The sequence below is a fragment of the Mandrillus leucophaeus genome, unplaced genomic scaffold, assembly GCF_000951045.1.
Source record: "Mandrillus leucophaeus isolate KB7577 unplaced genomic scaffold, Mleu.le_1.0 Scaffold946, whole genome shotgun sequence".
NCBI classification, from domain to species: Eukaryota; Metazoa; Chordata; class Mammalia; order Primates; family Cercopithecidae; genus Mandrillus; species Mandrillus leucophaeus.
The window spans coordinates 252,680-276,851 of NW_012110319.1; the positions used below are offsets into that span (position 1 = coordinate 252,680).

At 47.1% G+C, this 24,172-nt stretch overlaps 1 protein-coding gene across 5 annotated transcripts in view; it reads right to left on the bottom strand.

Moving 5' to 3' along the window:
* Nucleotides 1-1,207: 1,207 nt before the first annotated feature.
* KDM5C (lysine (K)-specific demethylase 5C) overlaps nt 1,208-24,172 on the bottom strand; it is a 34,087-nt gene continuing 11,122 nt past the window's right edge. For 2 of the 5 annotated variants that reach the window (XM_011970354.1, XM_011970353.1), the window contains exons 9-26: nt 21,326-21,445; nt 21,036-21,194; nt 20,215-20,396; nt 19,953-20,115; nt 11,742-11,861; nt 11,438-11,632; nt 8,858-9,039; nt 8,645-8,769; nt 8,372-8,519; nt 7,671-7,776; nt 6,588-6,946; nt 5,806-5,944; nt 5,129-5,308; nt 4,827-4,964; nt 4,033-4,632; nt 3,669-3,747; nt 3,332-3,531; nt 1,208-3,227 (exon numbers count right to left, since the gene is read on the bottom strand). In XM_011970354.1, coding sequence (XP_011825744.1) covers nt 2,862-3,227; nt 3,332-3,531; nt 3,669-3,747; nt 4,033-4,632; nt 4,827-4,964; nt 5,129-5,308; nt 5,806-5,944; nt 6,588-6,946; nt 7,671-7,776; nt 8,372-8,519; nt 8,645-8,769; nt 8,858-9,039; nt 11,438-11,632; nt 11,742-11,861; nt 19,953-20,115; nt 20,215-20,396; nt 21,036-21,194; nt 21,326-21,445 — 3,561 coding nt within the window. In that variant the 3' untranslated portion in view covers nt 1,208-2,861. The remainder of the gene's footprint in view (nt 3,228-3,331; nt 3,532-3,668; nt 3,748-4,032; nt 4,633-4,826; nt 4,965-5,128; nt 5,309-5,805; nt 5,945-6,587; nt 6,947-7,670; nt 7,777-8,371; nt 8,520-8,644; nt 8,770-8,857; nt 9,040-11,437; nt 11,633-11,741; nt 11,862-19,952; nt 20,116-20,214; nt 20,397-21,035; nt 21,195-21,325; nt 21,446-24,172) is intronic. The other 3 variants (XM_011970356.1, XM_011970355.1, XM_011970357.1) reach the window with 2 other exon arrangements.

Below are 24,172 nucleotides of genomic sequence, written 5' to 3' on the forward strand. Positions count from 1 at the left end.
GGTGAAGGCGGTCCCCTGAGCCAGTCCCCCTCCCTTTCTAGGGGAGTGTCTGGGAAAGAGGGCAGATTTGGAACCAGAGAAAGCTCTCTGGAAGGGGTTAGATTTGATCTGGGTCTTGCAGGATGATGGCTAGGGCCTCTCCTGCAGAGTTCATGGAATGCGTGTCTGCTGTGAAGGAGACAGTGTGTGAGGGATGCGACAGGGATGTGCCAACATGGTAAAGGTGGTCTGAAAACTGGTGAAGGATGGGCCTATACCTGGGAGGCCCCTAGCCAAGCAGTTCTCTAACCTGGGAGTTGCTTCAGGTTGTAGGCACCATCTCTTCCTCTCCTGTCTGGCCACTTCCTGTGGCTGACTGCCTTGGGAGTGGTAAAGTGCTGAGGCTGAGCCCTTTCCTGCCCATCCCAGCTCTCACACTCACCTCTCCTGTCAGCTCCTCCAACCCCCTTTTCATGATCAATTCCAGCCAAAAGGTCAGCCTTTTCCCCTGGACTGAGACCTGGAGTCAAACTGGACCCGACAGGGTTGTCCACGGACTCCCATCTCTCTCCTTACTTATATAGCCTAGGGTCCCAACTGGGAGACTAGATGAAAGCAGGGCTGAGCCAGACCCTCCCACCAATCAAAGCTGCCAGAAGAGGGCGGGCTTTCTTATTTACCACTAGGTTCCTATCAACTGCAAATATTGGGAAGGGGGAATGAAACCCAGGAACGTTCAAATGAGAAAGCAAAATAAGAGTGGCAGTGTGCTAAGCTCCTGGGCTAGGAATCAGGACCCAGCCTTTAGCCTTCAGCCTCCTCACAGCCCCTTGAGAGGAGGGAAAGCCCTTGAGGCAGGCATGATGGGAAGCTGACTGGCTTAGCAGGGCTTCCATGCTCTTGCTTCCTCCTTTGTATCCTCATATCATGGGGCAGACTCCAAACACACAACACTCAAGACCACAAAGAATGGTTCTTAGCCTTTGGAGGGTCAAGGATCCCTTTATAAATCTGATACAAGCTGGTTAGTCTTCTTGTCAGAAAAACACATGCATGCAAACACCCACAAAAACATGTAAACAATCTGTTGATGGTCCCTGATTTAGTCCAGCACCCTCATCTTAAAGACTCTGGGACTCAGAAGGGAGATCTTTCCAACCACTATGGGACCATTAATGGGCTTGAAACCACTATGTTAAGTGAAAGAAGCTAGACACAAAGGATCACATATTATACGATTCCATTTATGTAAAATGTCCCGAATAGGCAAATGGGATGAGGGGTAAAGGATGCCTAAGGGATATGGAGTTTCTTTCTGCAGTGATGAAAATGTTCTAAATTTTTTTTTTTTTTTTTTGGCAATGATGGCTGCACAACTCTGAATATACTAAAAGCTATTTAATTGTATACTTTTAAGTGGGTGAACTGTATGGTATGTACATTGTATCTCAATAAGCTGTCTTTAAAAAGTGAACTCAGGGGTTGCAAATGACCACACATCTGACCTTTAGTCCCCATTCATCAGGGGCATAACCTGTGGAGAAAAATCAGGGAATTATGCAGTATACGGGTTAGACAGGAAAACATTCTAGAAAGAACGAGATTCTATGTATAATCTTAAGGGCAATAAAGCATCATGGAAGGTTTTAAGCAGTATATAATCAGATCTACACTTTAGAAATCCCCCAAATCACTGAATTGTACATTTCAAACAAGTGAATTTTATGGTATGTAAATTATATCTCAATAAAGCCATTGAAAAAAAAAATCCCTTTGGGAGCTTGAGGAGGATAAACTGGAGGGCATCAACTGGGGGAGGCTGTGGTGTAGGAGTCTGGGTGAGTGGGCCAAGCCCATCTGTTTGGACTTGAGGGAAAATGGCTTGGGGTTAGTCAGGGGAGGATCAGAACGTCTTGCCCAAGGTTAAGAAGCTGGTGGAACTTGATTTCAGAACCCAGCGCTCCCTGGCTTCAGCCCTAGTGCTCCCGCCAGCACTACAGCTGCTCCACTGACTGGTGATGGAAGCACTGTCCTCCCCGTCTAAGAGAAATGCACTTCAGAAACATGTTTCCAAAAAATGTTTCTAAGGGTTTTATTTCTAACAAGAGGAAAATAATAAAATAAAATTAAAATAGGCTTCAGTTGGAACCAAGTTTCTTGTTTTGCTTTTTTTTTCCTTTTGAACAAATTAATTACACACCAACAATCTTTTTTTATTACAACATGAACCCAGGAGGAGGAAAGGAGACAGGGGAGGACAGGGAGGGAGGACTGAGGTGGTTGTGAGGACAAGCACCAAAAGCTTTCTTCAGATCACAGGGAGCCCTGTTCAGCTCCCCAGCCAAATTCCTTTAAAATAAAAAACTGTGAGCACGGCTATGTGAAGTTTCCTCCTCCTGGGTGGAACAGTCAGGGGAAGGGAGAGGGAGAAGTGGGTAGGAAGGAAGGAAAAGAGGGGAGGAGAGTGGGGGCAGGGGTTAGTGTAGCATGGCCTGGCCAGGACCAGAACTGGGGAGAGAAGGGAGAGGAGAGTCCCCCAGTTTGCATATACACTGGCCTTGTCTCTGGAATGGTGATGGCCCAGCCCCAGCCACCCCCCTGCCCACCAGCCCATCCATCTATCTGCCTCAGGTGTCTGGGAATGCTGGTTAGAGGCTACCAGGGAGGGAAGACTCCAGGGGCTGGCCCCCAGGAGCTGAGGTCTGAACAATACCTTGGAGTCAGAATACAAAAGTCAAGGGACTCAGGAGTGGGCGGGTAGGGGGGATGGCCACCCCCCTACCTGCCCACCCCCTAAGAAGCAGGCTTGATGGTCAGAAAGAGGATCCTTGAGGCCGAGGGGGGGGAGTTTCTGTCAGGGTCTGTGCTAGGCTCAGCCACTGTCACAACTGTTGCTGAGGCGGCTGCTGTGGGCAGGGCAGATGCAGCCGGGGAGTCAGAGTGGAGAAAGGGGCCAAGGGGCCTGAAGTGGTCCCTTCCGCCGGTTCCAAGCCATTCTGGTTCTCCTGGGTGCTGGGGCTGCCAGTGGTGGGGATGGGTGCAGGGGGGCCCTCACCCCCAGTCTCCTCCTCCAGCTCTTCCTCCTCCTGGACCTCCTCAGCCTCTGGCCCTGAGCTCCGTACCCTCTTTGGCTCTAGCTCCTCTCGGGCTGGGTCATCGCCCTCCCCACCCCGATCCACCTTCCGCCGCCGCCGCCTCTCCAGGGCCCGGCCCCGAGCCCGACTCCCGTGACGCTCTGCCTTCTCCAGCTGTGATTACAGATAGGCAGAAAGACAGGTTGTGGGCCAGTGGTCAGGCCTGGGTTCCCTACTCGGTCTGACCTCCTGGCCCGGCCCATGACCCCTCTCCTCACCTCCAGAAGTGTGCGGATCCTCTCCAAGTCTGGGGGCTGTCCAGCCTGCAGCAGCTGCCAGATGCTGTGGTTCTCATCCAGGGTCACCTCGAGCAGGTCCCCCTCCATCATGAGCTCCTCCAAGGGGGCCCGGGTGGCCTCAGGCAGTTCCAACACAGGACCAGTCAACTGTGGCAACAGCGAGGACAGCAGCTCCAGATCTAGGAGGTTGCAGAAACAAGCTGTGTTAAGAGGCTGCCCTTGGTCTTATCCCCACCACTACAACAGAGCTGAGGACTACATGGGTCACTCTGGTGATGTGCAGTCAACAGCCTACCCATACCACACCTAGACCTACCTCTCTTACCTGAGCCCTCCTCCAGGGCTACCTTCTCAGGACTGGTCACACTGTCTCCATTCTCCAGTAAGCCTTCGACCTGCGAAGGAGAGCAAGAATAGGTAGGGGTGACTGAACTGAAGAACCAGGTCCTATTCTTCCTCCGCCAACCCCAAACTTGAGACCCTCCGCCTTCTGGAGGAGGAGGGAAGACAGGCTGCCAGCAGGGAGCAGAGTCTAGGAATCTAGACAGATGCAGAATGGAGTAGGAAGGCTGGTGCAAAGAAAACTGAAAATTGGAGAACAAGGGGCAGGGCCAAGCCTAAACCGGGGTAGGGGCTAGGAGACAAGAATCTGAGGACAAGAGCTGGGCTGAGTAGCTCACCTTAGGCATATCCTTGCCACTGCCCTCTCTGAGGGGGTCAGAAGCAGGGGCTGCAGGGTAGTTAGGAGGCTCCTCAGGTCTGGGTTCAGCCTGTAGCTGTTGGCGGAGCTCCGTCAGCCGTCCCAACAGAGCAGTCACATCTTCAGAAGCCAGAGCCTGCCTGGCGCGGCCTTGCCAGCTGATGGCCCTCTCTGTGAGGCACTGCAGGGCCTCGCCCTCGGGCAGCCGCACAGGCAGTCTCTGCAGGGCTACCAGCAGTGCCAGGATGGTCTCCAGGCGTGGGCGCCTTGAGCGCATACACAGTGGACACAGGAATTTGGTGTCCCATTCCCACCAGGCCAGCAGTAGGGATGAGGTGGGATTGGGCCTCGGAGAGCTGAGGAGGCGAGGCACTGACACACACCGCCCATGGAACCAGTCCTGACACAGGTCACACTGCAGAGCTCCCGCCCCAGCCGGCACCTGCCCACACACACAGATAGAGGTTGTAGAGGAAGCTGTGGTCGATGATGCCAGTGGACTGGGCTTGGCCGAATTGGTGCGACGCAGCTGCAGGATACCCTCCTTCTCCTTCTGTTCCCCCTCCTTGAAGGCCACGATCTGCCATACCCAGGACAGGAACAAAGTGGGTCAGCAGCCTATCCCTTCCCTTCTCTGCCCCCGCCCCCCCTTAACACCCCTACTCCCAAACCAGGAGAACTGAGGCTCAGTGGACAAGCGGTCTATGCATGGCCACCCAGCTCAGACTCTATCATCACCAAGCCCTTCTCCCCATCTCTGTCTAAGCTCCTTACCACAGAGCCTGGGTCCCTGAGGTCCTGCGCAGACAGCCCCAGCAACTCTGTGTCAGATTTGTACAACCCCAGCTCCTTCTCCATCCACCGGCTGCGCTTGGTGCTGTCTGAGCCAGCGTCTGCACACGGGCAGAGAACCTGAGACAGGCAGACAGAGAGGGAATGACTGGGCTTCCCTTACATCCCCTGCCCTCTCCTTCCCTCCCTGGTGCCCCCACAAAACCCATGTTATCTCATGAGCCATCTCATAGAAGCCAGGGCAGGCGTTAAGAAACGCTCTAGGTCAAGGTCCCAGGCCTCACCTCCAGCAACGTGTAGCAAGAATTTTTCTTGAGGAAGGTCTTGGAGGCCTTCTCCCTCCAGGAGTGCGCTGTCAGTACCTGTAGCTCTAGCTGTCTCAGCTCCTCCAGCCCCACAGGTAGGTCCCGGCCCACAGCTACTAGGCCCTCCAAGTCATCCAGGCACGGGTAGTGGTCACCATTCTAGTGACAAGGGCGAGAGACAGCTCAGTTCAACTTGCCAGTGCTATTGATGCTTACTCTGTGCCTGGCCCTGAGCTGGAAAGATGAACTGGGCTGTCTTGAGGGAGAAAAAAAACAGGTGTCATCCTAAGGAACACCCACTTGGCTCTCTCCCACAACACCAGCATCTACTGACTGGCTCAGCCCCAAGTATCACGTCAGCCTTCTGTTGTAGTTTGCCTCTTCTCCTCTCCTCCACGCCCCTGCCCTGCTCAGTCCCATACTACCTGCCTTCCTGGCCCACCAATCTCATCCTAACCAGTGCCCTCTCTTCCTTCAGGCCAGCCTCACACTCTTCCTCTCACCTTGCTCATCAGGCACATTTTGCCTCCTGACTACATGCCATGCCCCCTTCCTCTCTCCAGCCAACCCAACCCATCCCAGCAACCCAGCACATCCCACTGTATATGCTATCTCTTCCCAGCTGGACTGAAGGCCTGGGATGGCAGGGTCCTCACTTGGATCTCATCAACATCAGCAATCCAGGCCCGGGCCTTAGCAAGAGCCTCCTTGAGAGCCTGGATGTTGGGCAGGTGAACAGGGATGTTTTCCGCTTCACGGATTATGGCCTCAAGTGTGGCTGGTGGATGTTTCTGCCTAAAGGTAGGGAAAAAAAGAACACTCAGTCTGATGTGGTCTGCCTGACCAGAAGCCCAGCCTGACCACCAGATATATCTGCATGGGCCCCTTGGGTGTCTGTTATTCCTGCTGCCGCTTGGGCCTACTTGCTTGCATTCTGCCTAAGGGTAGCTGCCAGTCCCTGCTTCCCCAAGACCGCATGCACCCAACTTCATCCTTCTGCCATAGCTCTTGCGCCTCTGTTTGTCTGCCAGTCTCCTGGCCTGCTGGCAATGCCTACATACACAACCTGTATTATGTAATCTGTTGCTGCAGTTTGTCAACTGCCCTATGTGGGGTCTTTCTACCAACATCTGCCCATCTGCCTGTCCCTTGGGCTTCTGGGTATGCGCACATTAGCCTGTAGCGCTAGTCTTCTAGATAATCTCTATCTGTGCATTTCTGCTTCTCCATCAGCCTCTCTCTGCCTTTAAGTATACAGTTTAAAAAAACAAAACAAAACAAAAAAAAAACGACAAGATAGGGAACAAAACAGGGGAGAGTCAATACAGTAACACAGGAGTGTGATACCTAAGGCCACCCATGGGAATCATCCTCTGGGTCTCCATTCAACTTGGATGTTTGGAATAGGGCAGGAAAGAGAAGCAGCAGCTGGACCTACCTGGCCTCCAGGCAGAGGTGGGCTTTCTCCTCCCAGCGTTCAGCAATGGTCAGCAGCTCCTGCAGCTCGGCCTGGGCTTTATCCACAGCAGGGCTAGGGGCTACACTGGCACCCGCGACCAACAGTCCTCGCATGACAGCCAAGGTGCCCCTTCGGGCTGAGGGGGCCAGTGTGCGTTTCACCTCATCCAGCCATCGCGCCTGTTCCACCTGCCGCTGGAGCTGCTGGGCCTCAGGCACCTCCACCCCCAGCTGCCGCCCCTTCTCCAACAGGGACTGCAGTAGCCCTGGACTGGAGGGCAGTGAGGCCAGGGCCTCACGAGCCTCAGCCTGGAAGGCCTCCACCTGTTCCAGAATACCCTACCAGGACACAGGATGAAGAACAAACTCCTCAGCTGGGCCCACTGAGGAGTTCCACCACCAGATGGAACCTTGTCCCACCTACCTTCTTACCCTCTAAGCTTTTGGGGCAAAGGAGCCTAACATGGGCTGGGCTCTCCTTCTCCAAGCTCTAAGACAGTGGGGGTTCCTAACACTGACTGCTCATTAGAATGCCCTGGGGAATTTGTTAAGAATGCAGATTCCTGGGCCCCACCCTTAAAGATTAATTAACTAATAATTATTAAACTATGCTTTATTTAACTTTTCAGCGTGCTCTGTTCTCAGGGCACCAAGAAACCTCCCTGCCCTAAAAATTGCTATGCTTAGTCCTCACATAAACCCTCGTGCTCACCACCGTGGGGTCTGTTGCCCTCTCTATCTCACTCCTCCTCCACTTTCATGAATTCCCCTCCACTTTCCAAGCCCAACAAGCACCCTGTTACCTCCTCCTCCTCTACCCCTCCTCCAGGAAACCTTACCTGGACTCTGTATCCTGTACTCACACCCTTGCCACCTGACCCTCAAGGCCCATTTCTAACAGGCAGTCACTAGACCCTTGCCTCACCCCTCCCACCTGTTCTTTTCTCACATGTGCGTCCAGTCTCGCCTGAACACTTTAAGCTTTTGTAAGGAGCCAAGAGTAGCCTGCTGCTCAGGTCCCCCAGTCCCCTTGATCCCTCAGCAGCACTCCAAGCATCCTCACCTTGACATCCCCAATCTGGTGCATGGCACAAGGCAGGTTATTCATCTGGTCCAGAAAGGCCCGGAGCTCAGCCAGGGTCATCTGCAGACCCGCCACCCTGTGGGGGCTATGGAGTATCACATGTGAGGTTTCAGGTCTAAACCCAGTGCCCTCCCTCCATGTCTATGCTAAGACCCAACACCTTTCTTCACCACACCTGTCCACCTTGATCTCGCATATTTCAAATTTGCCCCAATTGCCCAGGTTAGAGGGAAGCTTTTAAATTATAGAGCATGTTCATATTATGAGGGGAAAGAATTAGAAACTAATGGGTTGTAACAAGAGCTACACTTTGCAATCCATCCTCTACTGTGAATTCTAAAGCTGTGTAGCAGGGATCAGGTTTATACATCTGTGTCCTGTTCTTACCCGTAAGCCTCCCACAAAACCCCTCAGCCTCTCTCTCAGGCCACTTCCAGGTACTGATAAAAAATAAACACTTCTAGCTTTCTTATCACGGAGGCTCTCCTGTCCTTTCTAAGTGGCCTGGTCTCCTTGCCCTCCCCAACACCTTCCAGGCCATCTCACACTCTTGTGCCTGGCAGCTTCCTGATGATGTCCATTCTGCCAAATGGTATTCACAGTCTACCCCTTGCAGCACTTTTCCTAGGTGTTGGATCCTCAGCACCTTATGTGCGCCCTGACTCCTCATGCTGTCATACCCAGCTTCCTGGCCGCTGACCAGTCCCAGAGCTCGGGACACGCAAGCCTCTGCCTCACTCAGGCAGTTCTTTAGTTGCTGCAGCAGCTCACTATTAGGAAACCTCCGCTCACGGGCTTCAGACTCTAGTGCCCTCAGTTCTTCAAGGCCTAGAAGAAGAATGAGGGCAGCAAGGAGTAGGCAGTATTGAATAAAGGCAGAGGAAGGTGGTCAGAGTACAGAAGAAAGGGAATAGAACTTGCCTGTGGAGTCCCTCCATCCCCCCATCACTCACTGCGCTTCCGCCCATCCTCCACCTCCAGGGCCACTCGCACTTTGTTGGCCCAGGTGTCAAAGGACTCAGCCCGAACCTTCAGCTTATGCAGCATGGCAGGAAGCTCATCCAACGTATACCGATACCTGGAGGAAGAGGGCAGGCAAGAGCATGTCTGGCCCAGCTCTGCATCCTCCTTCTTGCCCCACTTCCTCCAGAAAGGCCCACGCTCACCGCAGGTACTGCCGGCTACTGGAGCACTTGCAGAGATCATTGATGTGGGAAAGGCAGACAAGGCCGTCTGGGCAGTCGTAGCAGGCCAGGGCTGACAGGAAACACGTAGTCTTGCACTTGATACACTGGCGCTCATCATCTGGGAGCAACTCGAAAGCCTCTCGCTCAGCCTCTGTGATGCCCTAAGGGCATTTAACCCATGTGTTATATATAACCAGAACCAGGTAGCAGAATCCTCCATCTCAGCCACCACCGACCCCTACTTTAGACTCAAATCTATGCTGAGGGTCATGGGGTTTAAGAGGCCAAACCCCAGGCAGCATACCTGCCCTTTGTAAAGTCGAGACTCTCAAAGCTGGGGGAATCAGATAAACCAGGGCAAGATCAATGTGAGCTGAGTCGGATAATTTTATAGAGGAAGAAAAATCAGGTAAGATCCAGATCAGCAGAAAGGGCCTTGTGGGTGAGAAGTGAGGAAAGTGGTGGACCAAGATACCAGAGAGGTGGCAATGTGTGGAAGTGGCCAGGGGACAGGCCTGGCTAGTTATGTGTACTGGGGAACAATATCGGCTTCCAGTTACTCAGTGCCCACTGTGTTCCAGGCACCACGCTGGCCACTTAGTAGGCAGGAGATACTTGTGTACATATATAACTTAGAGAAATTCAACTGTATGTGCTTGTTTTCAGGGTTTAAAGAGATATAATAATTTTCTCCCAACAATATGGCTTCCAAACCTAATCCAATGACTTCATCTGTTGCTCAGATAAAGAAAACGCACTCCTTTTCAAAAATGAAAAAAAAGCTGGCTATGTTGGAGTAATCGAGAGACAACCCAGTGCATATATCTAATGGGCAATTTTAGGGATTTTAATGGGAAATGTTGACTCTTAACAGTTTTTGCCTTACACACCAACTTTAACACCTAACCTCTGCATAAGTTATGAGCCCAAATCCCACTCTGCCACTTATATGCTATGTGATCATGAGTAAATCATTTAACGTCTCTGGGTCTGTTTCATTATCTAGTAAGATGGAGATAAACAGTATCATCCTTGTTGGGTTGTTATGAGGATTAATAATAACAAAGCAGCTATGGAATCAGACAAGTATCTCGGCAATTAGATTCGGTGTTCATCAAATACTTGCTGTTATTAGCTCTAATTTTCAGATAAGAATATATATTCCACAGGTCTATCTCATTTTGCTAAGGCAGAAACTAAGTCTTAGGGTCAGTAACTTGCCAAACTGAGTTAATTTTGACTCTAAAGTCAGAGAATATTCTAAGGATGAAGTCTCTAGGGGTTTTTTTGACTATGGACTCTTGAGAATTGGATGTAAACTATGAGTCCTCTTCCCAGAAACATACTTAAATACACATACAATCTCTTACAGGATTCCAAGACTATGGTGTCCAGAATGCTTCTCTGAGGTAAGGGCCAAGTGTGAAGAATTCTGAATGTCAAGATGAGAAAGTCTAGTCTCCCCACCTTGCTTCGGCTCCTTCCCACAACTTGGCACAGCCACACGGCCATCATTTAATAACAGTACTGAACAGAGTGCGAAAATGATGCCTGGAAAAGCCCAGGGACTCAACAACTAACATCACGACTGAGAGGCCCCAGACTTCCAACGCTACTGTAGCTATAGCTCTCCCTATAGCCCACACTCACAGGAAAGCTATAAATGAGCTTTAAAATAAGAAAGTATTACCCTAAATAGGCAGCAAGGGATCCCACAGAACCAGCACTCCTTTGTAATCTTATGAAAGACTCTCACAAAGTCAATTCCCTAACTGGGCAAGTGTGAAATTTGAAGATGATGGCTGAAACTACACGAGTGGACTTTAGAGCTCTGTAGCAGCTTCCACTCAGCTACACACACAACTGACACAAGCTTACAAGACATCAATTAAAGCAGGACCACCTTCTACTTGATAATATTATTGCCCTAGCTTGAGTTACTGAATCATCTGCATGTAATAAAATAGCAATTCCTGAGAAACATTCCATATTTCAATCAGTTTCTTCATGTATTAACATTATCAATAATAGCAGCTGCAACATTGCAAAGGCAATGTTAGAGAGATGGTTTTCACATAAATCACCTTACTCTAACTTTACATCTTGCAAGTTAGATATTTATTCCCATTTTAGAGTGGGAAAGTGAGATATGAAAGATCAAGTAACTTGATACAGTCACCTACATAATCAGCAGTGAGGTTTCATATGCCAGTCTATTTTCCTGGGTCATTTAAATAATGATAAATAGCTGCTATACCAGTACCTGCCATGGGTCAGTCACTAAGCAAACATTATCTTTAATCCAATCAACTATCCAAAAAGATGAGCATTATCATAATCCCATTTTTCAGATGGGAAAACTGACAATGAAGTAAATCGACTTAAGCAAGGTTGCTGGTAAAGGGTATAGCAGAGAATGGTATGTGGTTTTCAATCAAGATGCGTCTAGTTCTTTTCACTACACTCCAAGAGTAGAGGCTACACCTTCTTGGTGCTGCTGCCTCTGCCTCCCCGAACTTCCATCAGAATAGGGTGCTTGATCTGGGGTACTCTCCCCACCTTCTCCAGCAGGGCCTTTCGTAGACGCCGCTCTTCTTGCACCATGATGAACATCTCCTTATGCACAGCTGCCGCCAGGTTCAGGTCTAGCTTCTCTGGGCAGGCAGCCATCTTGCAGATAAGCTCCTCATGGGAGAAGACGCAGTATCTCCGGAGCCGGCGGTAGTGTTCAATGCACTGGCGCCCAGCAGGCAACTGTGGGCAGGTTCAAGGTTGAGTGTGGCCAAGTCTGGCGGCCATGATGCCCCAGCTTCTCCACAACCCTCCTGCTTCTCCCCACAATCCCACCACATTCTAGACTCACCCAGTCGGCAGTGCAAAAGTTGACGGCCTCGGCAAAGTTGTAGCCTTGGTTGAAGCCGCTGTGGTAAGCACGGGGGAAGGTGATGACAAATTCTCCTGCACACTGGTTTGTGCGGACAACCTGAGGAACAAGAAAGGCCATGGCTGTTGAGACAGAGATTTTCCTGTATGCAGACCTGACTTAAGTGCAAGGTCATTAAGGAGACAAAAGCCTCAGAGAACACAGTCTGACAACAGAATCCCAGACTCTCCAACTCTTGAAAGGAAGGACCACTGGTCTCTGCTCTCAAGGTTTTGATGTGTGTTGAGATGACAGGGAGATTTGAGATTTAAAAATATATGTCAAAATATTCCAACTTCCTTTAGTAATTTTTGCAAAAATTATAAATATCACTTTTAATTAAGCTGGACAAGCTTTTTTAGTTATTTACTTTCATCAGTTATATATGCAGTTTCAAGAGTCAAATGGCTCTATAAAGATCTGTTATAAAATCTGCCAGCCTTGATATTCTCCCTTCCCCAGACCCAATCACTTCCACCTCTTCTGATTATTTTGGCGTTGATTATAACTACCTTAAATAACATGCTTCTAGACTATGTTAAAAATAGCCTCCTGTTTCTCAATTTGCTTAGTTTTTTATGCATATATCCCTAACTTTCTGACCAATATTCAAATCTCTTTTCCTATCAATTTTCATCTTTCTGTAACAGTCTCTCATGCAACCTTCTGATCTGTTCCAATCTGGACCAGCTGTCCTCCCTGGATCATCACTCTCTTGTGACAGATCTCCTATTTCCTAGATCCCATGTCTTCCTCGTTCTTGGTTTATTCCTTTGCTATGCTTAAGAACATCCTCCAACAGTTTCCTGAGAAATGGTGTGAAGAACCTACTTTTCTTTTTTTAAAAAAAGTCTCTATTCTTACTCTCACACTTGACTGTATATAGAATTCTAAGATGAAAATCCTTTTTTTTAAACTCCCATAGTTGTTGACTCCGAAAATAATTTTAAAGGCACACTGCTCAGATCTTCTAGTGTTACTGTTGAAAAGTTTGAAGCCATTCTGATTTCTAATGCTTTGATAAGCATTTGAAACCTGTTTCTCTCTCTCGAGCCTATAGGATTCTTCTGGTCTCAGTGTTTGACATGGAAATTTACAAGATATATCTTGGTATGAATTTATTTTCACTCATGTACTGGGTAGGCCCATTGACTCTGGAAAATTGATTCTCCAGTTCAGGGAAATTTTCTTGAATGATTTCATTAATGATTTCATCCTCTCAGTTTTCATCTATTTTCTTTTTATAACTCCTATTTGAATACTGAACCTCCTAGAAAAATTCCCTAATTTTTTCTACCCTTTTCCATCTTTTTACTCTATTTTTTGGAAGATTTCCTCAACTATCTATCTTTCAAAAGTGGAAAACATACACTTTTTACATTTTTCATTTTTGCTACCATAATTTTGTTTGCATATGCTATTTTTTAAACAGTATTCTGGTCTTCATTCATGTTTACAGTATATGCTTTTCTTTTGAAGTTTATTTCTCCTTGCCTAGCCTCTGTATCTCCAAGGTGCTTCTGTTTTTGGGGGGTTTATTTTTTAGGGTTTCCTCAGTTGTTGTTGTTTTTGTTTTTGACACAGAGTCTCACTCTGTTGCTGTAGTGCAGTGGCGCGATTTCGGCTCACTGCAACCTCCGCCTCCCGGGTTCAAGTGATTCTCCTGCCTCAGCCTTCCAAGTAGCTGGGATTACAGGCATACGCCACCATGTCGTATTTTTAGTAGAGATGGGGTTTTGTCATGTTGGCCAGGCTGGTCTCAAACTCCAGACCTCAGGAGATCCACCCGCCTTGGCCTCCCAAATTGCTGGGATTACAGGCGTGAGCCATCGTGCCAGCCTCTCAGTTGTTTTCTGTGGCTGCCTGCTTATATTTAAGAGGAAGATTAAAAAGCTGAATGGAAGCTCTGAGTACACAGATGAAGCTTGTCAACTGTAAGCTTCACTGTAGGGTGATCTAGCTAAGTCATTTAGTTTGGGAAACTCCAGGTCTTTCCTCGCAGGCCAGTCAGATTCCCCAGAGAAAACCCTCTTTTTTTTTTTTTTTTTTGCCTGTAGGAAAAAAGGCCTGGCAACCAGTGTTCTAACAGCCAAGTGGAGAATGATGGCTGGGAACCTCAGCTTCCAGTATGATAAATCCTAATTACACTCCCTATAACTCCACCCTCAATTGTACCTAGAAGACTTAATCCAGAGACTCTGTTTTAACCTCTTCAGAAATAAATCTTCAGTCTTTTACTAGAGTGACTAGACATTTCTAGCTGCCCAGCATGGGAGATCTCACAGCCTTTTTTTTTTTTTTTTTTTTTTTTTGATACGCAGTCTCACTCTGTTGCCCAGGCTGGAGTGCAGTGGGGTGATCTCAGCTCATTGCAAGCTCTGCCTCCCGGGTTCACGCCATTCTCCTGCCTCAGCCTCCTGAGTAGCTGGGACTACAGGCGTGCGTCACCACGCCCGGCTAATTTTTTGTAATTTTAGTAAAGACTAAATTTCACTGTGTTAGCCAGGATGGTCTCGATCTCCTGACCTTGTGATTCACCCACCTCGGCCTCCCAAAGTGCTAGGATTACAGGCGTGAGTCACCGCACCCGGCCCTCACAGCTTCTTATATAGACATGAACCAATCCTTACTTTCACCCCATCCATCTTTACCCCTAGAATGCCTGGTGCCACCGATAACAAATCTTTGGGGGATTCTGAGGTATGAATTGGGTTGGTTCTCAAGATGTCCTCAGTACTGGCTTATGTTTCAGTTTTCTCATCTATCTGTTTTCCAGTTTCAAGAATTTTATCATTGTCTCCTCTCTCATATTCTCCATCTCTGTAATTTTTTTCACCTTAAAAAATCCCTTTATGTAATTTTTGTGGAGTCTCAGTACAGAATGGAAGTAGCCATGTGTATGCTTAATCTGTCATCTTTACTGAGAAGCCTCACAAGGCTTTTTAAGGTAAACATTCAATTTTGTTGAAGACACAGTGAAGTAGGTACAGTACCAGTAAGGGAATCAATACATTCTACTCTCTGGAAAACAAATTTGTTAATGTATATCAAGAACCCTTCAACCCAATGATTCCTCTGCCAGGAGTCTAAATTAATTTGGGGAGAATTAACATCTTAACAATATTAAATCTTCCCATTCATAAACATATCTCCCCATTTATTTGGACCATGCATCAAGCTTGCACTTCCATCATATTTTCTTCTCAAATCTACCTCTACTTAGAGGCAACATCAGCATTTCTTTCTTACCTGTATTATTGCATTGGCCTCAATTACTAACTGCCAGAACTATCTTCCAAAAAATGCAAATCTGACCATTTTGGAACTATCTTCCAAAAAATGCAAATCAGCCTCAGCTGAGAGTCCCTCACTGGAATCCCCATGCCCACATGATTAAGTCACAGTTCTGACAGGTAAACTCTTACTACTCTTTCAGGGAACACTGCTCCTGCAAAACCTTTCCTGATAACCCCCGCTTCCTAAATGACCTCGTTTGTTGCTCTTTTTTAGCACCTTTAATGCTTTATTCCACTTATTTACTCCTCTGTCCAGCACTCAGCCATGCATACACAAATGCAGGCACTGGCTTATTTGCCTTCAGAATGTTGACCAGAGAGGCCTTGCACAAAGAATGAACTCTAGCAACATTTACTGAATGATCTAGTACCAGGCTTAATTTTATTTGTTATTAATTAATTAGAAGGGGTCTTACTATGCCAGCCTTAATTTTATAGACATGAAAACTAAGTCTCAGGTAAGCCTCAGGTAGCAGAGCCAGGAGTAGAACTTGATGCTCATAACTCTGTCTCACCCTGCACCCTGATTCTGGCAATGTCACTTTACTATTTCCTATGTGGTTATTTAGAAAAGTTCTCCTCACATTCTGCAGCTGTTAAAAATGACAACTGCGAATAGCCAAAAAGTAAAAACAACTCAAAAGGTTCATCAACTGGTGAATATTACTGGGTCATCAAAGGAATAAAGTTCTGACACATGCTGCAATGTGGATGAACCCCAAAAACATGCTAAGTGAGAGAAGAAACAAATGACCACACATTATTCCATTTTTATGAACTGTCCAGAAAACACAAATCTATACACAGAAAACAGATGAATGGTTGACTGGGACTAGGGGCTGGAAAGGGGAGTGACTGTAAATGGGTATAAGGGATCTTTTTGGAGTGGTAGAAATGTTCTACGACTGGATTGTAGAAATGGTAGCACAACTCCATAAACTTACTGGATTGTGTACTTAAAATGGGTGAATTTTACGGTATGTAGCAAATCATACTGCAATGAAACTTTTAAAAATGGTTATAATTCATATAGTAACAAAGCGAAAATCATTCTAGACCAGTGCTGTCCAAGAGAAATATGCTCGGTACATAGGTACTTTTAAATTCTTTTGCTGGGCGTGGTGTCTCACGCTTATAATCTCAGCAGTTTGGGAGACCAAGGCAGGCAGATCACTTGAAATCAGGAGTTCAAGATCAGCCTGGCCAACATGGTACAACCCTGTCTCTACTAAAAATACAAAAATTAGCCAGATGTGGTGGCGCACGCCTGTAATCTCAGCTACTCGGGAGGCTGAGGCGGGAGAATCGCTTGAACTCAGGAGATGGAGGTTGCAGTGAGCCCGAGAGCACACCACTGCACTCCAACCCAGGCAACAGAGTGAGATTCCTTCACAAAAAAAAAAAAAAAAAACTGGCGCAGTAGCTCACGCCTGTAATCCCAGTACTTTGGGAGGTCGAGGCGGGAGGATCAACTGAGGTCAGGAGTTCAAGACCAGCCTGGCCAACATGGTGAAACCTCATCTCTACTAAAAATACACAAAAATTAGCCAGGCATAGTGGCTCAGGCCTGTAGTTCCAGCTACTTGGGAGACTGAGACAGGAGAATCGCTTGAACCTGGGAGGCGGAGGTTGCAGTCAGCCGAGATCATGTCACTTGCACTCCAGCCTGGGTGACAAGAGTAAGACTCCTTCTCCAAAAAAAAAAGAAAAAAAAATTTTTTTAGTAGCCACATTAAAAAGGTAAAAAGAAACAGGTAAAATTAAGTTAAATATATTTAACTTAATATATCCACAATATTATTATTTCTAGGTATAATTGGTACACAAAAGTATTAAGTGAGATACTTGGCATTCTTTGTTTCGTACTAAGTCTTGAAAGCTAACATGCATTTTATACTTTTGGCACATTTCAGTGAGGACTAGCCACATCTCAAGTGCTCAGTAGCCACGTGTAGCTAGCGGCTACCAAATTGGACAGTGCAGTTCTACAACAATAAACTTACTAAATTGATTATAAAAACCATACACTGATTATTGCTATGTCAAATTTTATATAAAAAATAACAGTTGGAAACATAACAATGTTTAGATGTTTAGGGTGGAGAGAATAGGGGCAAACTTTCTGTTTTCCATTTTCTGGGAAGAGGGCATGTTTATTTTATAATGAAAATAGGCTGGGCACGGTGGCTCACGCCTGTAATCCCAGCACTTTGGGGAGGCCAAGGTGGGTGGATCACCTGAGGTCAGGAGTTCAAGACCATCCTGGCCAACATGGTGAAACCCCGTCTCTACTAACAATACAAAAATTAGCTGGGCATGGTAGCAGGCACCTGTAATCCCAGCTACTCAGGAGGCTGAGGCAGGGTAATCACTTGAACCCGGGAGGAGGAGGTTGCAGTGAGCTGAGATCGTGAGCCGAGATCGTGCCACTGTACTCCAGCCTAAAGCCTGGGTGACAGAGTGAGACTACGTCTCAAAAAAAAAAGAAAATAATACTTACATTACATATCTATAAAAAGAAATGGCCTTCTCCCACCAAAGGGGAAGGCAGGGCGGTGGGGGCAGGGAGCTAAAGATACCTCTGGGGGAGCTCCAGCTGGCTAAACTGCAGCCTGCCAGCATGAGAACACAAACATCACAGATGCTTCAATTAAGGGGATACTGCCAAGTCCAAAGGGCCTGGAGATGCTGGGAACTACCTATAGGAAGGGCAGGGCAGACAGAGGGCTGGGTGGCAAAGTAGTAACTGGCCAGAGAAGACAGTGAGTCACGAGCAGCAGAAATGCTGTGGAGGTGTAAGCAAAAAGCACATATTTCAGTCTGTGATAAAGTTTTTTAAAAAGAAGTAAGGATTAAACAGCTCCATGACCTTCTGCATATACATATATATATATGTATACACACACACACACACACACATATATATATGCCTCTTAGCTACCCAAATCCTTCAGAGAATCCTTTTTTTTTTTGAGATGGAGTCTCGCACCTGTTGCCCAGGCTAGAATGCAATGGCATGATCTCGGCTCACTGTAACCTCCGCCCCCTGGGTTCAAGCGATTCTCCTGCCTCAGCCTCCCCAGTAGCTGGGACTACAAGCATGCGCCACCACGTCCGGCTAATTTTGTATTTTTATTAGAGACCAGGGTTTCGCCATGTTGGCCAGGCTGGTCTCGAACTCCCGACTTCAGGTGATCCGGCCGCCTCAGCCTCCCAAAGTGCTGGGATTACAGGCATAAGCTATTGTGCCCGGCTTTTTTTTTTTTTTTAAAGACAGAGTCTCACTATGTTGCCCAGGCTGGAGTGCAGTGGTACAATCTCAGCTCACTACAACCTCTGCCTCCTGGGTTAAAGCGATTCTCCTGCCTCTGGCTCCTGAGTAGCTAGGATTACAGGCATGCACCACCATACTCGGCTAACTTTTGTATTTTTAGTAGAGACTGGGGTTTCACCATGTTGGCCAGGCTGGTTTCAAACTCCTGACCTCAAGTGATCTGCCTGCCTCGGCCTCCCAAAGTGCTCAGATTACAGGTGTGAGCCACTGCGCCCGGCCAAGAGAATCCCCTTTTACAGTTTTCCACGGCATTATAGACAAGGACTGATGCTGTGCTATGGGTCAGGAAGACAGAAGTCTGAGGAAAGTCAGACCCCATGTCTATTTTTGAAGCAGAACTCAAGCCCTTGATCATCGAGTCCGGTAATCCTTAAATGGGGTGAGGTAGAGAGAGAAAAGGATAACTCCCTGAGTGGAGGAAGACTGCCTAAACTGTTATAGGACACCTCCTTCTGTCCAATTCCCTAGATATCCCAAGTCCTTGGTTAAATATCACTAAATTTTATAATAAAAAAATATTACTCATGGGACATATAGTATACCAAAACAAGGTGAAGGTAAAAAGAAACGCAGGTGAGAACCACTGACTTAGTCCAAAGCCCTACTGTACAGATATCTAGGAATATTTGAAGGAGACATTAATTCAATATTTATTGACTACCTCATGCATTAGAGTAAGTGGTAATGTGTCCAAGGTCAAAGAGCGTGGAAGGGAGTAGGGAAGAGTAGTAGCCCCAGATAACACTTAAAGCAGAGATACAGGATCTACTAATTCCTGTTCTTACAGGACTAGTGATCAGGCTGTTTTAAAATCCACACCAGAAAACTGGCTGATGCTAATCAATGCTAGAAATTCCCAGGAGTATAAAGACTCTCACAGGTAAGCCACGTTGTATACCCAGCAAAATGTCTTAAAGGGTAAGAGAGAAGTACACAGAGGATAGCCCAGAACTCTGGGTTCAACTTTTGACCTGTTAAATAAAAAGACCTACCCATTGCTCTGAGAAGGGTAAGAGTATACAAAGTATGGCAGAGGCTGCTAGTTGTACCCTGATATTCATTCTTGTCTTCTGCCATAACAACATGACCTCCAGTTTATAAGCGGTACTTGACCATCCAAAATAAGAATTACATTTCCCAGTTTTCCCTGCAGCTAGATGTGGTCATATGACCAAGTTTTTACTAACAGAAGATGAATGGAAATGATGTGTGCCCTTGAAAGATTTGTCTAGCCCTGCCCTTTCCAATTTCCCTCTTCCACTGGCTGGAATGTAGATGTGATAATAAGCCGCCCCTCAGGTGTTACCCTCTATCACATGGCCCAGAGGGTATACCATCATATGGTACATCTAATCACTATTATTTTGGGTCTCTACTAGAGTAGTCAAACCTGTAGCCCAATTAAGAACAGCAACGAAGAAAGGACAGGGGCAGAATCTAGATGACAACCACCACCACCACCATCACAAAGGACATCACTAAATCATTCCTGCTGCTTGTCCCTGTTGCCTGGGTACTCACTGGCACGCCATGGGACATGAGGGTGTTGGGATTCATGAGGGTGACAAGTTGGTGCAGGAGGTCAGGCTGGCTATCAAATAGTTCAGGTGTCAGCTTCTTCATCACCTCTTCCAAATGTTCTGCTGCAAGTGAGGGGACTCCATACCAGGTCTTCGGCTCACCCCTGCACAAGTGGAAAAGGGACACACACAGTAAATCACACCTTGGTCATGCAGGGAGCCCACACTGACTTGATTCCCTGGCTCCCCAGGGCCCCACTCACCAGTGGAGGTAGTTAATGGAGTAACTCCAGTGATCCTCAATATGCCAGCAAAAGGCTGAGAAGACCATGCCCACGTAGAGCCAGGGCACCTTCATGCCAGAGATATCTGCATTGATGTGGCACAGTACAGACTGTTCCAACACCGGCATCACATTTAGGTTCCAACCACTGGTAGCATACTCCTGCCAGGTCAGGTATTTGTAAAAAGGGCATGAGGGTTATGCTAAGGAACTGAGATCTTAAGTCATTTTCTTTAGCCTAGGGAACCTTAATTTTGAGGTCAGAGACTTTTTTGAAACATCTTAAGAAACATATAGGTTTTCTCCCTACCTCTCCACCAAAAAGCATACATACAAAATTTCAATTCTATTCACTTCAATTTCTGCAAAGTTTACAGATATATCCATCTACCAAAATACGTGCAAGTTAAAAAAAGTCCTGCTCTGGATCAAAATGTACCCTTTCTTGGAAGCACAACTAAGCCCTCATTTTCTCCTGTGCATACAAACCCCACTCCCTGAACACTTCTTATGGATGAGCCAGGATCTCATATACCTTCTCATTTAATTTTTATAACAAATTTGCAAGATAGATATTATCCCCATTTTAGAGATAAGGAAATGGGCTCACAGAGGTGAAAGAACCCATCTCATGTTTGTACATGCCAGGTACCAGACTGTTTTCTTTCATCTCATCTCAATCTCACGGCTACATAAGATTGGCATAATTATCCTCATCTTACAGAGATATTGAGTTTTTCAGATATTAAATGATTTGCCTAAGTTCACACAGCTGACATGTAACCATGATCATCCACTCACCTCCTCTTCAGGGGTTAGGTGCCGTTTACTGTCACTGACAGGGAAACCGCTGCCAAATTCTTTGGAATGGATGTCAGCTCCATACTCAACAGTCACATCTTCCTCAATGCTATTTACCAGCCTCCAGAACTCCTTCTCCACAAGTTCTGTGGGCACCATCTAGGGGAAGAAAGGTAGCAGCTGACCATGGCCCATCACACCCTGGACCCATTGACCCAGGTGAGCTGAGACCATCTGGCACCAACACCTATGATCCTAGCCCAACACTACCTCAGCCCTCCATCACCTACATGCACGGGCATGTTGAAGTAGTCAGCTTTAAAGGAGTCAGCCATCTCGCCAAAGCTCTGCAGAGTGTATTCCCGGGTAGCCTGCTCAAAGCCAAAGGCTTCTGGGGGCCGCTTACACTCCTAAAACCCAAAGGAGAACATGTCACCAAAACAGAGGGAAGGAGGTGAAGAATCCTCACAAGTGGAACTGGAATATAAGGGGTAGGGAGGGAGAAGAGCCCTAGGTCTGTACTCAAGGCCCCTGAGGCAGGCCTTACTTTATAGCTGTACCTTTTGCTCTTACCACACTTCGGCTTAGTCTTTTCATTCCCCATCATGCTTTTTTCGCTCAGTTCCTCCCTACTGAAATGTCCTTTTCCACTTTCTTTCATTGGTTCTTCAAAACTCAATTCTAGTCTCACAACTTCCAGGGAGTCATCTCATGCTCTTTTCTTCCTTTAGGACTTTATCTAAATGGCTCTGACTTTAATATGCTATCCGGTGTTCTTCTGCCACCATTTTTCCTCTCTCACTAAAATGTGATTCTATTTTTTTTTTTTTTTTTTTTGAGACAGAGTCTTGCTCTGTCGCCCAGACTGGAGTGCAGTGGCACAATCTCAGCTCACTGCAACCTCTGCCTCCCAGGTTCAAGCGATTCTCCCGCCTCAGCCTCCCGAGTAGCTGGGATTACAGGTGCCTGCCACCAAGCCTGGCTAATTTTTGTATTTTCAGTAGAGATGGGGTTTCACCACGTTGGCCAGGCTGGTCTCGAACTCCTGACCCTGTGATCCGCCCGCCTTGGCTCCCAAGTGCTGGAATTACAAGCATGAGTCACCATGCCCGGCCTCTAAAATGTGATTCTATGCAGGATGCTTAGGGAAGTTTTTTTATGCCCAGACTAGAACTATACGGCTGGGAAAATGGCAATGAATATCCTAGCACCTTGAAAGATGGAAAATGGGGCTGGGCATGGTGGCTCATGCCTGTAATCCCAGCACTTTGGGAGGCTGAGGCGGGCAGATCACCTGAGGTCAGGAGTTCCGAGACCAGCCTGGCCACCACAGTGAAACTCTGTCTCTACTAAAAATACAAAAACTAGCCGGGCGTGGTGGCAGGCACCTGTAATCCCAGCTACTCAGGAGGCTGAGGCAGGAGAATCACTTGAACCTGGGAGGCAGAGGTTGCAGTGAGCACAGATGGCATCACTGCACTCCAGCCTGGGTGACAGAGCAAGATTCTGTCGCAAGAAAAAAAAAGGAAAAAGAAAGATGGAAAATGAAGACACTGGCTTTTACAGTATAAACCCTCCACTACTTCTGTTCTTGAGACTGTCTCAGAAGACAGGATGTGGGTCTACCTCATTTTGTACCTATGTTCATTATTTTAGATGAGAACGATATGTACCCCAAAATCAGACACACACCATGCTTATGTTTGAAAAATAAATGTCAGTCTGATCCACTGACTTATAACCACTTAGAGAGTCAAGTAGAGTCGACAGTCTTGATACTGTTGGTATCCAAACTCCTCCCCAACTGGAATCTCCACCACTACCAAGGCCAATATGCACTGCCCTGATTTTTCCTCATCTGTGTATGTCTGTGTGTGTGTATGTATGCATGTGCACACCTGGTCTCTACAACCACAGTTGAGTCCCTAAGATAAGGCGAATGTCTGCTCTCCAGAAATCCAGAGGGAAATGTAGAAGATAAGCACCAAGAATTTGGGTGAAGGTAGGAAGTTCATGAAATGTACCTGCCCAACTTCCTGGCCACTTGGCCCTTACTGCTGCTTCAGCTGCTCTCCTTACTGCTCCTATACCCATAGTAGGCATGCTCTCCTGCTATACCTCTGTTCCTGCTAGTCCTCCACCTCCCAGTCCTGAACAGCCACCCACCTCTCTAGTTAAAGCCTGTATCACTGCCTCAGTCTAAATATAACAAGAGGAAAACAACTAAATAAATATTATACCCATGATATACCATCCAAAAAAAATTCCAGACCTTGATTAAACTTAATAATACAGAGAAATGGTTATAAAGTAACAAATGAAAATATATAACATGATCTCAAACTTGTTATAGTTACATATAAGTAACAGCAAAAAGATGAGAAAAAAATATACCAAACAATTAACAATGGCTATCACTGGGTAGTGGGAAGGCAAGTAATTTGTCTATTTTCCAAAACGTCTTTTCTTCTTTTTTTCAGACAGGGTCTCATTCTGTTGCCCAGGCTGGGGTGCAGTGGCATGGTTTCGGCACACTGCAACCTCTGCCTCCTGGGCTCAAGTGATCCTCCCACCTCAGCCTCCCAAGTAGCTGGGACAACAGGCGTGCGCCACCATGCCTGGCTAATTTTTGTATCTTTTTTGGTAGAGATGGGGTTTCGCCATGTTGCCCAGGCTGGTCTCAAACTTCTGGGCTCAAACGATCCGCCCACCTTGGCCTCCCAAAGTGCTACGATTATAGGCGTGAGCCACCATGCCCAGCCTCAAACTTTCTAAAAAAGAAAAAAAAAGAACAAAAACTCAGAATTTGAAAGAACATTTTTTTCTTAATATTCCTATCCTTCAGCTGGGCACGGTGGCTCTTGACTATAATCCCAGCACTCTGGGAGGCCGAGGCGGGTAGATCACGAGGTCAGGAGATCGAGACCATTCTGGCTAACAAGGTGAAACCCTGTCTCTACTAAAAATACAAAAAATTAGCCAGGCGTGGTGGTGGGCGCCTGTAATCCCAGCTACTCGGGAGGCTGAGGCGGGAGAAAGGCGTGAACCCGGGAAGTGGAACTTGCAGTGAGCTGAGATCACACCACTGCACTCCAGCCTGGGCGACAGAGCGAGACTCCGTCTCAAAAAAAAAAAAA